This window comes from Geotrypetes seraphini, chromosome 18, assembly GCF_902459505.1.
Source record: "Geotrypetes seraphini chromosome 18, aGeoSer1.1, whole genome shotgun sequence".
Classification (NCBI taxonomy): domain Eukaryota; kingdom Metazoa; phylum Chordata; class Amphibia; order Gymnophiona; family Dermophiidae; genus Geotrypetes; species Geotrypetes seraphini.
The window spans coordinates 3829033-3843458 of NC_047101.1; the positions used below are offsets into that span (position 1 = coordinate 3829033).

General features: G+C 46.5%; 1 protein-coding gene across 2 annotated transcripts in view; it reads right to left on the reverse strand.

Moving 5' to 3' along the window:
• Positions 1-13957, reverse strand: part of ADRB2 (adrenoceptor beta 2) — a 57084-nt gene extending 43127 nt beyond the window's left edge. Inside the window, exons 1-2 of one of the 2 annotated variants that reach the window (XM_033927116.1) lie at positions 12709-13957; positions 4135-5921 (exon numbers count right to left, since the gene is read on the reverse strand). In XM_033927116.1, coding sequence (XP_033783007.1) covers positions 5863-5921; positions 12709-13864 — 1215 coding nt within the window. In that variant the 5' untranslated portion in view covers positions 13865-13957 and the 3' untranslated portion in view covers positions 4135-5862. Of the gene's footprint in view, positions 1-4134; positions 5922-12708 lie in introns of those variants that run through there. The other variant, XM_033927117.1, reaches the window with a different exon arrangement.
• Positions 13958-14426: the final 469 nt, after the last annotated feature.

A 14426-nucleotide genomic window follows, 5' to 3' on the forward strand; every position in this document is an offset into this window, starting at 1 on the left:
ATTGTAATTTGGGTTAGGCAGTATTTTTTTTGCTGTCAAATAACTGAAAGGTGACATGCAAATTTGAATTTCTTTTGTCCTCTGGATCTAGGTCCTTTCAAATTAATCATGGTTTATACAGTTGCCTCTGGAAAAAAGAAAAGTGGCAAGTTGGACCTCCAAATTCCACATTATTCCATTTTTTAGATGTTTTCCTCTTTTGAAAATGAGCCCCATTGTAACCTAGTAGATGACGGCAGATAAAAACCTGTATGGTCCGTTCAGTCTGGCCAAAAAGATAAACTCGTAGCATAAGCTATGATGCGATACTGCATTTGCATACTTGAACCTGGCGTGTCCTTGCCATTTTCAGTGGAGATAGCGTGTGCACACTTACCTCTTGCAAACCAATTGTGGCTAAGCTGAAAAGCTGACTAGCTGGGTGTGTCCCAGAAATGGATTGAGCTTAGTTAGCTAGAGGAGAACACGATATCCAGGTCTGAAGATAATTCAGCAGCGTGCTTTTCCTGCTGCCCTCAGACAATAGCCAACGAGTGTCCCTCTGCAGAATCATATAGGAAGCAATGCTTCCTAAGAAGTTATTGCAAGACAGAGTACGGACCGCTGGGTGATACCAGGACACAGCAGGAGAGTCAAATCCAGCCTAAAAAGTTTTCTATTCAATCTGGAAACACTTTATTCTTCCTCCATGCAGAAAGATTACTCCCCCCTTCATTGTTTTTCTATCAAAGGTTGTATTTCTCCCCTAGATACCACTTGTTTCATTTTGTCAGTCATATAGTCTGTGATTTCCCCCCATAAATTTTGGATTTTTATGTAAGCCACTTTGATTATGATAAAATGGGATATCAAATTGGAAACTTGGTATTTGAAATGGTTGCTATTCCCTGCACAGCCACGTACATTACACATTTTGCATGCTTTGAAAGCAGGCCACGCCTGCCTGGGTTTCCTATTTGAAAAGTTCATGCTGCAAACTGTGATATACACCCTGCACCATTACAAAAAACTTTGTCTGAAGTTAACATGCTCTGACTGAGCTAGAGTTACATCTGTGCAACCTGTCGGCCTGGGAGAATTTTTTTGTTGCCCCTGGACGACCACAGCGCTTGCAAAGCCCTGAAATAGTGCTGGACCTGATCCCCACTCTCTCTCTCTCTCACAAACCACTGACAAGCTGCCCAGCACAATTCGCAGACTTACAGGAATCTGGCTGGGGTACAGTGTGAACACTTCTGTTGCAGCTCTTGGCACTGAACCACCTAGGCCATTTTTAGGCTCATCTATGTACGGCATAGTAAGTCCTCAACCACTAATGCTTGGTCCCTCTGTAGGGAAGAGTGTGGTGCAGTGGGTAAAGTATAGCCTCAGCACCCTGAGGTTATGGGTTCAAATCCACACTGTTCCTTGTGACCATGGGCAAGTCACTTGGTCCCCCATTGCCCCAGGTCTATTTGATAGATTGTGAGCCTGCTGGGAGAGAGGGAAAAAGCTTCAGTACCTGAATAAATTCATGCTCCCTTGGGAGAACAGTACAGAAAATTGAATAAATAAAGTATGTCTTTCAGGGGTATATCTTTTAAGGATGGAGGAGGAAACAAATTGTTAGAAGCATTAGCCACGTCTGTCCAGAGAGAGAGAATCTGTCACTTCTGTCACTTGTCCTCAGAGATCGTGATCTCTGACCTCCTCTTATGCCCTGGCTCTGATTGGTTCACCTTGACCTAGGATGTCACAAATGCCAAGACAGATAAAACAATCAGCTTCCAGTCCATATGGGATGAATGCTCCAGGCCTGCAAAACTGCTTAAAGACTACACTTTTAAAGTAGGGAACCATTTAAATACCTACAATATATACATGAGGCAAGTCTCTTTCGGTTGAAAGAAAACTCTAAAGCGAGAGGGCATAGGATGAAGTTAAGAGGTGAGAGGAAATACTTATTTACAGAAAGGGTGGTAGATGCGAGGAACAGTCTCCCGGAAGAGGTGGTGGAGACTGCGGATGGGCAGAATGGATGGGCCATTTAGCCTGTTTCTAAACATGTGTACGGTGCATATCAGCATGGGGGAAGGTCTCAATCTGATTGCACACCTACGAATCAAGGTGGGAAAAAATCACATGAGCTTAGAGGGGGGTCGTGTGGGGAAAATGCCAGTTGTGTGCCAAGTAGCAGCAGGAGAAGTCTGGGTCTCTGTGCTAGGGAACGTCAAGGAATATGGTGCCAGAGGTTCAAGAGCCAGACCCCATAATAGAGCATTTGAAACGAATCAACCTCGAAATAAGTTTTGTTTCAATGGTGGTTCCTCATAATAACGAGGTCACAATGGCTTCCTTTCTGTTCTTGTAAGTCTTACAATTCCTGCAGAGTTGACTAGAGTTTAAACCAGCTTGGATGGTTATAACAAATCCTCTTTTTATCGGGCATATTTACCAGCATTCAATTAATTTCCTGTAAAGAAGCATCTCTCTTGGATCATAAGATTTTTTCAACAAGAGAGCCAATGTGCATCTGTCAACCTACTTGCTGAGTCCCATGCTGGATGTCTCAGTACCGTCCGTCAACACAAAACAAGTTTCAAGTTGATTAAAAATTTCTTATTCCGCCTAATCAGGCTTCTAGGTAGTGTACAATACTAAAAATACATAGAAGATACATTAAAACCACAATTATAAAATTAACAGAGCTGGACAATACTAGGGAATTTTAGTACAATAAATTACTTGACTTATGGACCTACACCAGACATAAGGAGACGGGGAAGCGTGAATATAACATAAATAGGGCTTCCGTTTCTAGGGATTTATCATTGGAATTGTAGGGGTTTATTTTTTAGGTGAGCAGATGCTTTCCCAGGGTTGAAAAACAATTAGGGGTTTATTGATATATTCGCATTGTGGAAAAAAAAAGTCAGGCGAATTTTAAGTGAATTCCAGGCAGATTCCATTCAATTACCTCAAAACACAATTTTCCAGTTCCAAGCCTCTTTCTCCCATCCCCCACCATCAGCACATAGAAACATGAAGGCAGATAAAGGCCAAATGGCCCATCCAGTCTGCCCATCCGCAACATCCACTGTCCCCTCCTCTCCATAAGAGATCCCATCTGCCTGCCCCACACTTTCTTGCACCAGCCCCCTGCAGACCCCCTGAATTTTTAACACCCCCTCATCCCTTCTGTATCAGCCATAGTCCCCTCTGTCCCAACTCCCTGCATCTGCAACAGCCCCCTCCATCAGTTCCCCCCTTTTTCCGCTCCCATGCCCTCTTTGCCCACCTACTCTGTGCTGGCACGCTCTTCAGAGTGGCAGGAGCTTGCAGCTTCACCCCACACCCGGCCTGCCTGTCCTCTGGGGAGTTAAAAACGCAACAGCTTGTCACTTCCTGCATCTTGCCAGAAGAACCTGTTCACGGAACAGCAACAACCACAAGAGAGGCAGACCGAGTGTAGGCTAAAAGCAGCAAGCTCCTACCGAAGAGCAGAAGTAGGAACGCAAGCCCCCCCCCCTCCCTCCCTCCAATGAAGTCATGCAGAAGTGACAGCTGCAGCGTGTCATCAGTGTTCCCCTGCAGAGACCATTTCTCAGGGGTTGCGATAAACTCCTCATTGGATGTGTTTTGATGCTTTATTTCCGGTTATACCCGAAAATCAGAAAGATTTTAGGACGGAAGATATCTTGGTCACAGAAAATTCAAAACATTTATGCAAAAATTTTTAAAAATGGAGGAAAAGTGTCACTGGGAGACAAAATGTGACCCAAGACTAAGGCCAACGACATGGGAACCAGTGAGAAAGCCTACTTTGAAAAAGGGTGTTCTGGAAGTTGGATTAAAAACTTGTAAAATACGAAGGAACCCTGAAGCGATTGCTTATAAACGACAGCCGATGAGCTCATCAGTAATGCGACACTTAAGTTTAACCCAGTTTGGCCAGCAATAACGCTGCCAAAGCAGCCCTGGCTCCCTTTATTCTTACCTCGAATGCCTTTGCTCCCCCAGCCTAGAAGATTTGATAATAGGGGTCATGTGTGGTTAGAGCTGTGGCCTTAGCACCCTGAGGTTGTGGGTTCAAAACCCACACTGCTCCTTGGGACCCTGGGCAAGTCACGGACATTAGACAGATAAGGAAAATGCTTGAGTACCTGAATGTAAACAAACCATTTAGACTAGAAATAATGAAAAAAATAATCTATGGAAACACACCTTTGGGTTTTTCTCAATAAAGAATAATTGCTAAAGGCAGTAGCTATCATAAATACAGATTTTTTATTTTAACACAGTTGAATTGATGAAAATAAATATATGAAAGCATATATCAACATATATACATAAAATATATACATTCCTATCAGAACAAAAATATATTTCATTAATATTTTACAGTTGTGCGGAAACAGCTTCAAGCAAAGGGAGTAAACATTGTTCTGTACATATTTCTAGACCTGTTTGTCGGCCTTATTGCACATAAATCCCACTACGCTCAAAACCGTCTGCCTTATCAGATGCTTCTGAAGGACTGGCAGCCTCGGAAACTGGCCTGTGCAGTTGAGGCTTGGGGGGGGGGGGGGGGGGGGGGGGGGTGATCTTTGTTAGGTGCCTGTTGTTGAAGACCCAACCGTCCATCTGTCCATCCACACAAGTGGAACGAACAAGGCGATGGAAGCCACTGGGGGTGACCAAGAGACCAGCTTCTGCCACCCACTAAGAATATAAGTTAGTGGCCACCCCCAAAAATCTCTCCTTACCCAGTGTTCCCTTCCCTGAGCAGAAACATAGCCAGCAACGGGAAAGGATGCCAGAGAAATTTGAGCTGATGGTCCAGACTTCTCCTGTGGCTACCGTGGTCAGCAAGTCCTGAATTGGCCCCAACTTATACATTTCTGCTGATGTAGAATGATAAAGTGGAGGGGACCCAGAGGGAAACACCAAGTGTGCACTTTCCAGCTTGTTGATATTTTTGGAAAGTTCAGGAAGGCATGACAGAGACAGATTAATCGTAGGTTGGGTTGGGTCCAGTTCTTTGGTATGGCCCCAGGTCAGCCCTTCGCATACCAGAGCCAAGGGGAAGCCGAAGCCAAGCGGGTTTTCAGAACATCCATGAAGAATACACAAGAGATACAATTTTATACAATGAAAATGATGTATGCAAATACGGTTCATGCATATTCATTGTGAATACTCCAAAAACCCAACTGACTGGTGCTCTCTCAGTAAAGGTTTGAGATTCCCACAGAGTAAGAGGTGACCAACACTGGACCAGGATTGATCTAGAACCCTGTAGGAGAGGGCCTTAGTCGTCTCCTCTTCATTGCTTTTCTGCAGATTCACATTATGAAAACAATAAATCAACAATCTTTTTAACAGTGCACAAGGAATTCTGGTTTGTTTGTTCTGACCCAACCAACGCTTCCTCTGTGCAGCCCACACCCCCTCCTAAGTGGGCCCTAGATGGCACCTTTCTGCAGATCATGTCTCACAGAGGTGGGCACTCTAAAACTGATTAGACTTTCCCGATGGCTAGGGCGCTTTTGGGGGGCATTAATGTTCCTGAGTCTGAAATGGTGAATGTGATCTTGAACCTCCACCTCCAAAAAAGCTGTTGATCCTCTCAAGGCCCCATTCATAGGTTAAATGACTCATTTTAATGCCCTGGAATGTCCTATCATTTAATTGATCCTGTAGGGCCCATTAACGTTATGGACTGATGTGGCACCAATGTAGTCCCAGAAACAGTTCAGCATTGTCTGCAGCGCAGGTCCAAAAGATCTGCTCACGTCGACTGGAGTGCCCTGGAGGCTCGAGTGGCAGCTCCGTGGGCGGCTTTTCAGGAATGTCCACAGATGGTCTTCAGGGACATGTTTCTTAGGGGTCTTCACTCTTGTAATCACTTATTGCCAAAGGGACCCCTAGCGTTTCTGTTCCTGTTTATAACAAAAAGTGCTTGATGAAAACACACTCTTCTTCAGACACATATAAAACACAACTTCTGTGTTCTGCTGGCAAGAACACCCAAAGACATGACAAACTGATACAGTCTCCAGCCCCTGTCAATGAATTCTCCATTCTGTACATCAGTTTTTGCTGGGAAAATTATCTACAGACCTGGACGTGAGGCCAAATCGAGCCTTACGTCTTTCCCAGGCGAAAGGCCACCTCACTCCCTTCGTAAGAAAGCAGGTCCAGTGTATGTGAAAGCGATTACAACGAGCCCTGCTCTTCTGGTGCGCTGTGTCAAGATTTGACTCACTACATTCTTTCCTATGACAGAAAGAATAGGAAAAGGCTTTGGCAAAGTCAGTGTGGTCTCTCGCTCAGCTACATGAGAACATGACTCGAAATCTCCACTGTAGATAGAAAAAGTTCCTTTAACGGACAAACAGTGGCATACTGCTCGCTGGCCTAGTGCTATAAGGTGCTGTGGAGTGCCAGAGTGCACGGAAAGATATTACCATTCTGCTCCCAGAAAGAGACAGATAGACAGAGCATGCTTGGGCCTAAATAACGAAGAGACAAGCTACGTGAAGAAAACCTCAGAAAAGTTGCAGAGATTACAGAAGAAAACCTTATAGTTAGCGATATGTTTTCTGTGTCTCTTTGGGTCCTGAACTAAAAAGCCAAAGTGGATATGTAACGAGGAGCAGGAGAGAGTGAAAAGTGTGTGCACAGAACAGAGAAGAGACAGGGCCAGGAATACACAGGGACAGAAAGGGAGCTGGGGAGGGAGACAGTTCTCTGTATGTTGTTTACTCCCTACCAATGTCATCCATCCACCTCTGCAATGACAAACACACGCCTCTAAAGCCACCCATCACAAAAACAAGCTCTCTGCTGCCAGTTCAGGTAAGCGGGAGACGGCGTCCTATATATCCTTCACCGACATATCCTGGGGGGGGGGGGTGGAATTGCAGCAACCTGATGAGAATGTAGCAACAGACGCTCGCACCACATCAAAGGTTACGACAGCTTGAGCTTTTCAAGTCAGTACAATTCCAACGCTTAACCCTTATGAACTTTTAGGAATGGCGTTGGGTTTGGCAATGCCAAGACCCAGAGGTGTGGTTATTGGACTGGAACACAAGGAGAGAGCGGAAAAATAAATGGGAACATTCGGAGCACAATATCGCTGTAAATAAACAAATCTGCAGTTTCCTACACACCACGGAGCAGCTGTACTGCACCTCCCGTCTCATGGGTTCACATTTAGCGCTTAGGAAGCACTGAGAGCGGCTGGCAAGGGGGCTTCCACTACCATTTGACTCCAGAGAAAGGAGCAGGGATCGAGACATCCAGGTTTTGCTGCCATTGCAAGTAAAACCCAGATGCCCTAATCCGACCTCCTTTTTCTGGAGCCATATGGTAACCCTAGACCAGGGGTAGGTAATTCCGGTCCTCGAGAGCCGCAGCCGGGTCAGGTTTTCAGGATATCCAAAATGAACATGTATGAGATGGATATGCATGCTCTGCCTCCTTGAGATGCAAAGCTATCTCATGCATATTTATTGTGGATATCCTGAAAACCCGACCTGGCTCTGGCTCTCGAGGACCGGAATTGCCTACCCCTGCCTTAGACTGAGGAGGGCTCTCTGCCCCTTGGGAGGAGAGCCGTCTCATTTCTGCCGTCATGCTACTTAGTCTGAGACTTGCTCCGACTGCCTGGGTCTGCCCTGCCGAGTGAATTCACTCAGGTATCACAGCTCGTCTGCCAATGCCAAGGTTGCCAGCAGCAGATCTCGACATGCCCAGAATTTACTGAGAGCATTTTATCAGTGATCCCCTGGGGAGATTCCAGTACCCCAGCGCCTGAGAGCCCTGCCTCTTCTCCAGACTCTCAGCGGAAAAGCAGCAGCGAAAGAGAAGAACCCTCAAGGTGTCCGGAAAGGAGAGACAAAATTTAAGGGGCTGTGTGTGTGTGCTGGGGGGGCCAAGAGTGCTTTCCTTGGTGCGGGGACAGCCACGCCCTCCCGTGATGCAGAAATCTTGTTACGAACCCTAACAATCCAATTTCAGCCCTTTCCAAATTGGTCTAGCGCACAACAGTTTTTAACCACCTGAAGACGAAACAGGGCCGGGGAGGGAGGAGAAAAGGAATGAAGGGAATTACAAAGAAGTAGAAATTTCAAGACCTGCAGCCTGGAGCCGTGTGAGAATCATGTAGAAATCCCAGGAGAAAGCGTGAGGAAAGGAAAAGCAAACATCTGGAACACAGCAGCAACACATCCTGAGAAAGGGCAGCGTAGATCTACCAATTATGGATATTCCTGACATTTAGGGGTCCTTTTACTAAGGCGTCCATAGACTATAATGGATGCGTTGGCGTTTTAGCGCGTGCTAAAGCGCCTTAGTAAAAGCACCCCTTAATTAAGCAGGCCCTTCCTTTTCCCCTCTTAATGAACACACATATCCTTAAAGGCTCCCGCGGGTTCACTAATCCCAACTTCAGCCCACCAGCGTCTGCCTGCGTGTTCATACAATCCTTTATCTGTGTAATCCCTGCGTTTGCGAGCCCTACTTCCTCAATAAATGGATACGTGAATACACACAGCCTATTGACAGTTCACACGTTCACCTAAGAGAACAGACCATGGTTAATTCGATGCATGAGCTCAGTTTACTGTTACAGGCTTTTCCACTGCAGGATGTGCAACCCTTTCAATCCTGGACTAAAGTGTGTGCAGGAAATGTAAACAGCACGGAGAGCGAATGGGACGCACGTGAGCAACACACTTTGAAACTGTGCTCAGTGGGCAGAGAGTGATATGCATTGTAATAAAATGTGCAATACCTACCGTGAAACAAAGAAAAAACCATGGAGAAAAAAATTTGGTCTAAGTTTTCTTAACCAGCAACGACCACTTTCATATAAATCCTAGGCAAAACCATCAGATTAGCTGAACTTAATCCATGCCGTTGACTTTGGAGAGTTCTACGTACTCTAAAGCTGTATTTCAATTGGTCCAGTACGAAGGTCTCGGACTTGTTTGTTGACCCTTTTTGCTAAGTATCCAAGTGGACTATGAAATTGTCAATTACTGCACAGCCCTAGCCAAAACACAATATAACGCATCTTAATGCCAAGGATTAAGGGGACCTGGATGCTGGGTCTAGTGTTGGTCCTGTAATGATCATAGAGAAAACTGACAAGGCCCAAAATGATCTACCACAGGTCAGCATTTTAACATATTTGGGAACATCTGGTCTGCTACAGACGACAGTGGTAGGAAACAGCCAGGACAGGAGTTTGGTTGTGTTGAATATGAGGGTTTATAAGCGGACAAATTCTAACTAGGCAGACTGGACGGATCAAGTTTGTATTTTTCTGTCTTTGTTTACTGTGTTACTGTGAAACTCTGCTCCGTCATGTCCAGCTTTGTAATCGGGGAACTGTCCATTTAACCCCCAGCCATTTGTAAAGCCCCCCACCACGCCTGAGAAACTCCCACGCCCTCTACCTGTCCTGTTTGTTTGATGAGATGGTAAGCTCTACTGTGCAGGGACTGTCTCTTAAATGTTTTAATGCACAGTGCTGGGTATGTCTAGCAGCACCATAGAAATGATACATCATAGTAGCAAGAGTGAAACTGCAAAAACCACAGATGAGAACCTGATCAGTCACAAACATTGTGATGGCCAAAGATTAAATAGACAGATGCAACTTTTTACTGTCCAAATTAGTCTAAATATTTTGACCAGCAAGGACATATCGAGTTCAAAGACTCGTTGAAGGGTCTCGCAAACTTTTTTTTTAAATCTCTGGCACACTAAGGGCTCCTCTTACTAATCTGCGCTAGTGGTTTTCGCACGCGCTTAGCCTACGTTACGTTGCTGCGTGCGCTACAAGCTAACGCCTCCATAGAGCAGGCGTTAGTATTTTTTGTATAGCGCGGGGTTAGCGTGCGCTAAAAACAATGGAACAGCTTAGTAAAAGGAGCTCTAAACGGAGCTAATGTTTTTCACGGCACATTATAATTGAAATAATAAAATTGCAAAATTAGCAAAAAAGTTCTTTAAGCTATGTTTGGGGAATTGTAACAATGAGGAAACAAAAAGCAGGTCGAATAGAATAGCTAATGAATGAGATGGATGAGCTTGTTTTCGAGTGCAAATTCACTCAAAACACAGCTCCATAGTTGGTAAGCAAACACGGGTTTCGTCTTTCAGTCGTTCCCTTTTTTAAAAATTGAATTTCTGTCAGAGCCAAAAATCCAAGTTGGCAAAGATAAGAAGATCCAAACGGTGACAAAGCCTTGCTTTGTTGCTTAAGTTCGAATAACTGCGGCATGAAAAAAATAAAACGAAAATTACTAGCCGCTAGTTTTCAAGGACCAATCACGTCAAAGAATGATGCTCGTCTGGGCGGTTGCATCCTTACGCACCCAGACGCCGATCACATTGACAGACTGTTGCGTGCGGAACGTACATGTCACCTAGTCTAGTGTACACTTATGAAGGGAATGTTTGAAAATAAAGCAAACTTCTCGTGGCGTGTCCGGAATGTGTTCGGAGCACAGCACTGCGCCATGGCACACAGTTGGAGGGACACTGGGTTAACTGGTGCTGATTCTGGGCTAAAAAGAAAGGGTGAGATCCAGGAAGAAATAGAAAGTTTTGGAAGTGTAGTTTTCCAGTTAAAGCCTGGATAGCAATATTTCCCTTATATCTAGGGACGTACTGTAGATCCTATTCACAGATTTCGTACTTTGCTTCTAGCAAATCTATTTCAGAAGGAAAATCAAAGGTTTTAGGGCTCCTTTTACGAAGCCGCGTTAGTGGTTTAACGCGTGTAATTGAGCTGGCGTTAGTTCTAGCCGCCTAGCATGGGTTTAGCGCGCGCTAAAAAGCCGCGGCTTCGTAAAAGCGGCCCTAACTCTATTTTGTCTATTAGAAAGATTTCTTGTAAGAACTCGGCTTAGTCTGAGTTTAGGGCAGGGGAAATTCAAGTTTTTAAAGTCTGCTTTTTTGAACAGAATGCAGAAGTTGCACACCCTGGAAAGTAACAGCAAGATTTCAAAAATCAAGAATAGATTGTGTATTAATCTGACTATAAGGAGCAGTTAAAATATATATATATATATGTTTGCATTGTCAAAGGGGGCTGGAATGTAACATGCACAGGTAAGAGCTTTGCAAATATTTTGTTAGAAGTTGTTGCCAGTGTTTGGGTGATAGTTTAACAGGTTTTGACTGAGCCTGTGGGTTGTGTCTGGGTTCTCCGATGGGCAGGTTTTTGTTTTTCATGGCTCAATGCTTCACCCACAGAGAGCTTAACCTCCCCTCTCCAAAGCTGGATCGACAGACTAGCAAATGATCCCGCTGGCTCCCTACGCATCAGCTCTAATGAAATAAAATCCACTGGGTCCCCCCTCCCCGATGACCTTCAGATCTGCCCCAGCAACGCACCATCTCCACGTGGGTAAAGGGTCTGTCCCTCGTCACAAGCCTCGTACTTCCAGTTTCTCAGCCGTGGCCATGTGCAAGACCAGACCAGACCCCCCCCCCTCCCCCTGCCTGCACTTGCTGCTTCAGATCTGCTCATATGACAGCCACGGTGAAGGTGGGGGCAAAACTCGACACATGACACCGTCCATATAAGCGGCAGAAAAAGAGAAAAATCAAGATCCATCATTTAATCAGAAGACATCAGCTAATAGGCCATCCTCTTTGGCTTGATATAAATAGAAGGCATGGGCATTAGTTTGATCGAATTATACTTCAAGTACGGATTTGGAGCTGCTTTGCACGGACAACTCGACAGTAAAAGGCAGACATGGGGGAGGGGAGGGGGGGGTTGTCCCCTGCCCTAGTACAAAACATATAAAAGAGCTTTCTTGGGAAACATATTACAAGGGGGTGCTGAAAAATTCTCTGCCCAACCAACCAACTTCCTAAATTCTGACCGTTCTTTTGCCACTGAAGCTGCCAATTTACAGAAATGAAATTCTACGTTTTTTGACACTGTTTCAGATCATTGATTGAACCGTATCCACTTCATTCTCTTCTTGGTTGGCCTGAGAACTTTTCGGCACCCCCTGGTACAAGGAATCCCGGATCCCGTTGTCCAAATACTGGACACCAAGTGCCAAAACGCTCAGGGTAAGTGGCATTGCCCGGAAGACCTGCAGGAACCAGCCAGGCTCCGGCCAAAACCTACACAGTCTATTGAGGAAGACCTATGCCCCCCACCCGCTCTCTCCCTCCCTGACTAGTACCAAAGGGATTATCTTGAGGGCTTGTCTAAACCTGAAAAAGGGTCCATGTCACACTCCTCCCTTCAGTTAAAAAAAATCTGTCTTGCTTCAAACAATTTCTTTAACTTTGCAGCTCAGGCTCAAAGCTCGTTTGTCCCCAGTCGTAATGTGTCACTGAGCTCAGCAATAGTGACCTGGGGACTTGGGGGGGGTGTTAATTGGTGCCTTCCTTTCAAATAGGGATTTGAAGGTATACTATAGCACCGGGAGCATACAAAAACAACCCAACAATTCTTCACGTTTGGATGAGATCAATACAAAAATGAAAAGATAAGGGGGGAGGGGAGCCAGTTATTGAGGCCAAACCTCACTACCCAAGCCCATTTCCTGAATAACTTGCTTATACAGCCTGCCCTGCCCACGGTCTACAGATTTCTCGGAGGTTTGCTACTGCTACTTTGCAACTTTATCTTTACGACCGATGTTTAGAAACGCACGTATTTTGGAACGGATCAAAGCGTACCTTGACAGTTGGGCAAGGCTTGGTCGGCGGGCTTGTCCTCCTTAAAGAGCACCTCGCAAGTGGTCTCCTTCCCCGCATTGGCCGCGTCCTGCTCGTCGTTGTAACAACTGTTGCCATTGCTGTGCGGGTAGCCGTTGCTGTAGAACTTCAGGGTGGACTTGCGGAGGCACAAGAGCTCCTGGAAGGCGTACCTGAAGTCGGGGCTCCGGCAGTAGATGACGGGGTTGAAGCCCGAGTTGACGTAGCCCACCCAGTTCAAGAACACGTAGACGTTCTTGTGGATGAGGTCCTTGTGGATCACGTTGGCAATGTTGACGATGAAGAAGGGCAGCCAGCACAGGGTGAAGGTGCCCATGATGATGCCAAGGGTCTTCAGGGCTTTGTGTTCCTTCAAGCAGAACTTGGACGACCTCCTGGTCCCCTGCCTCCCCGTTTGGTCTTGCTGGTTGTTGTTCTGGTTGTGGAACCGGCCCTCGCTTTTGTCGATCTTCTTGAGCTGCTTCTTGGCCTCTTGGAAGACCCTGGAGTAGACAAAAACCATGATCACCAGGGGCAAATAAAACGAGATGATGGATGAGGTAATGGCATAGGCTGGGTTGGTGAAGAAGCCACAGCAAGTTTCATCCTGAAAGCACTGGACGGCGTGCGGCTCGACGGAGCGGTACCAGTGCATGTGGATGGGCAAGAAGGAGGTCAACACGGACACCACCCAGACCACCAGGATGACGATCCGGGCTTTGCATTTAGTCAGTAGGCTTTGGTACCTGAACGGGGACGTGATGGCAAAATATCTGTCCACAGCAATGACACAGAGGGTCTCGATGCTGGCAGTGACACACAGGACGTCCAGCGAGGTCCAGAACTCGCACCAGAAGTTGCCGAACTGCCAAGCGTCCACGATGATGGAGATGGCTCCGAAGGGGACCACGGTCAGCCCCATGACCAGGTCAGCGCAGGCCAACGAGGTGATGAAGCAGTTGGTGACGGTCTGCAGCCTCTGGAACTTGGCGATGGCCGTGATGACCAGCACGTTGCCCAAGACGATGATGAGCACTATGAGGGCCATGATGATGCTCATGCCCACCTTCCAGGCGTCGCCGGGCCCCACCACCGCCCCCCCGGTGCCGTTCCTGCTCCCGTTGCCAAGTGAGCCCATCGCTTAGGCTCCTCTAGCAAAAGTCCATAGGGCTCCTCATTCGGCGCCAGAGCCCTCGCTGCAGGGAGTCTCCCCGCTCCGCACTCAGATCTTCCCTCCTAAACACTGCTCGAACCACGCCGCGCCTCGGCGTTTATAAGAGCGCCTCCTCTGTGACGTCACAACGCCGGGGGCGGCTCCGAGAGAGCGGGGCGGAAGCGGCCGCTCGGCACTCGCGGCTTTCCCCATTGGCTGGCTGCCTGGCCGGGGGCTTCGCTCATTGGTCAGTACGAATTTGCAGGGCGCGTCCGCAGACTGCTTTGCCCAGAGGGTCGGGAGAGGCAGCCAGAAAGTAGGGAAAGTGTTGTGCCCAGTGCAGGGCAGAGATGTTTGGGGGCTGAATTCCTTTTTTGAAGAATGCATGAAATATTTTCTCTGTTGGATGCTTTGTCTTTCCTATTTTTCCAGGATCCTTTTTGGCAAATTGGGCAGCATATAAAGATTTTAATAGTTTCAAGTGTATTAAAAATTTGTTGTACACTGCGCATGACAGTTTAAAATTAGGAGACAAACAATAAAACAA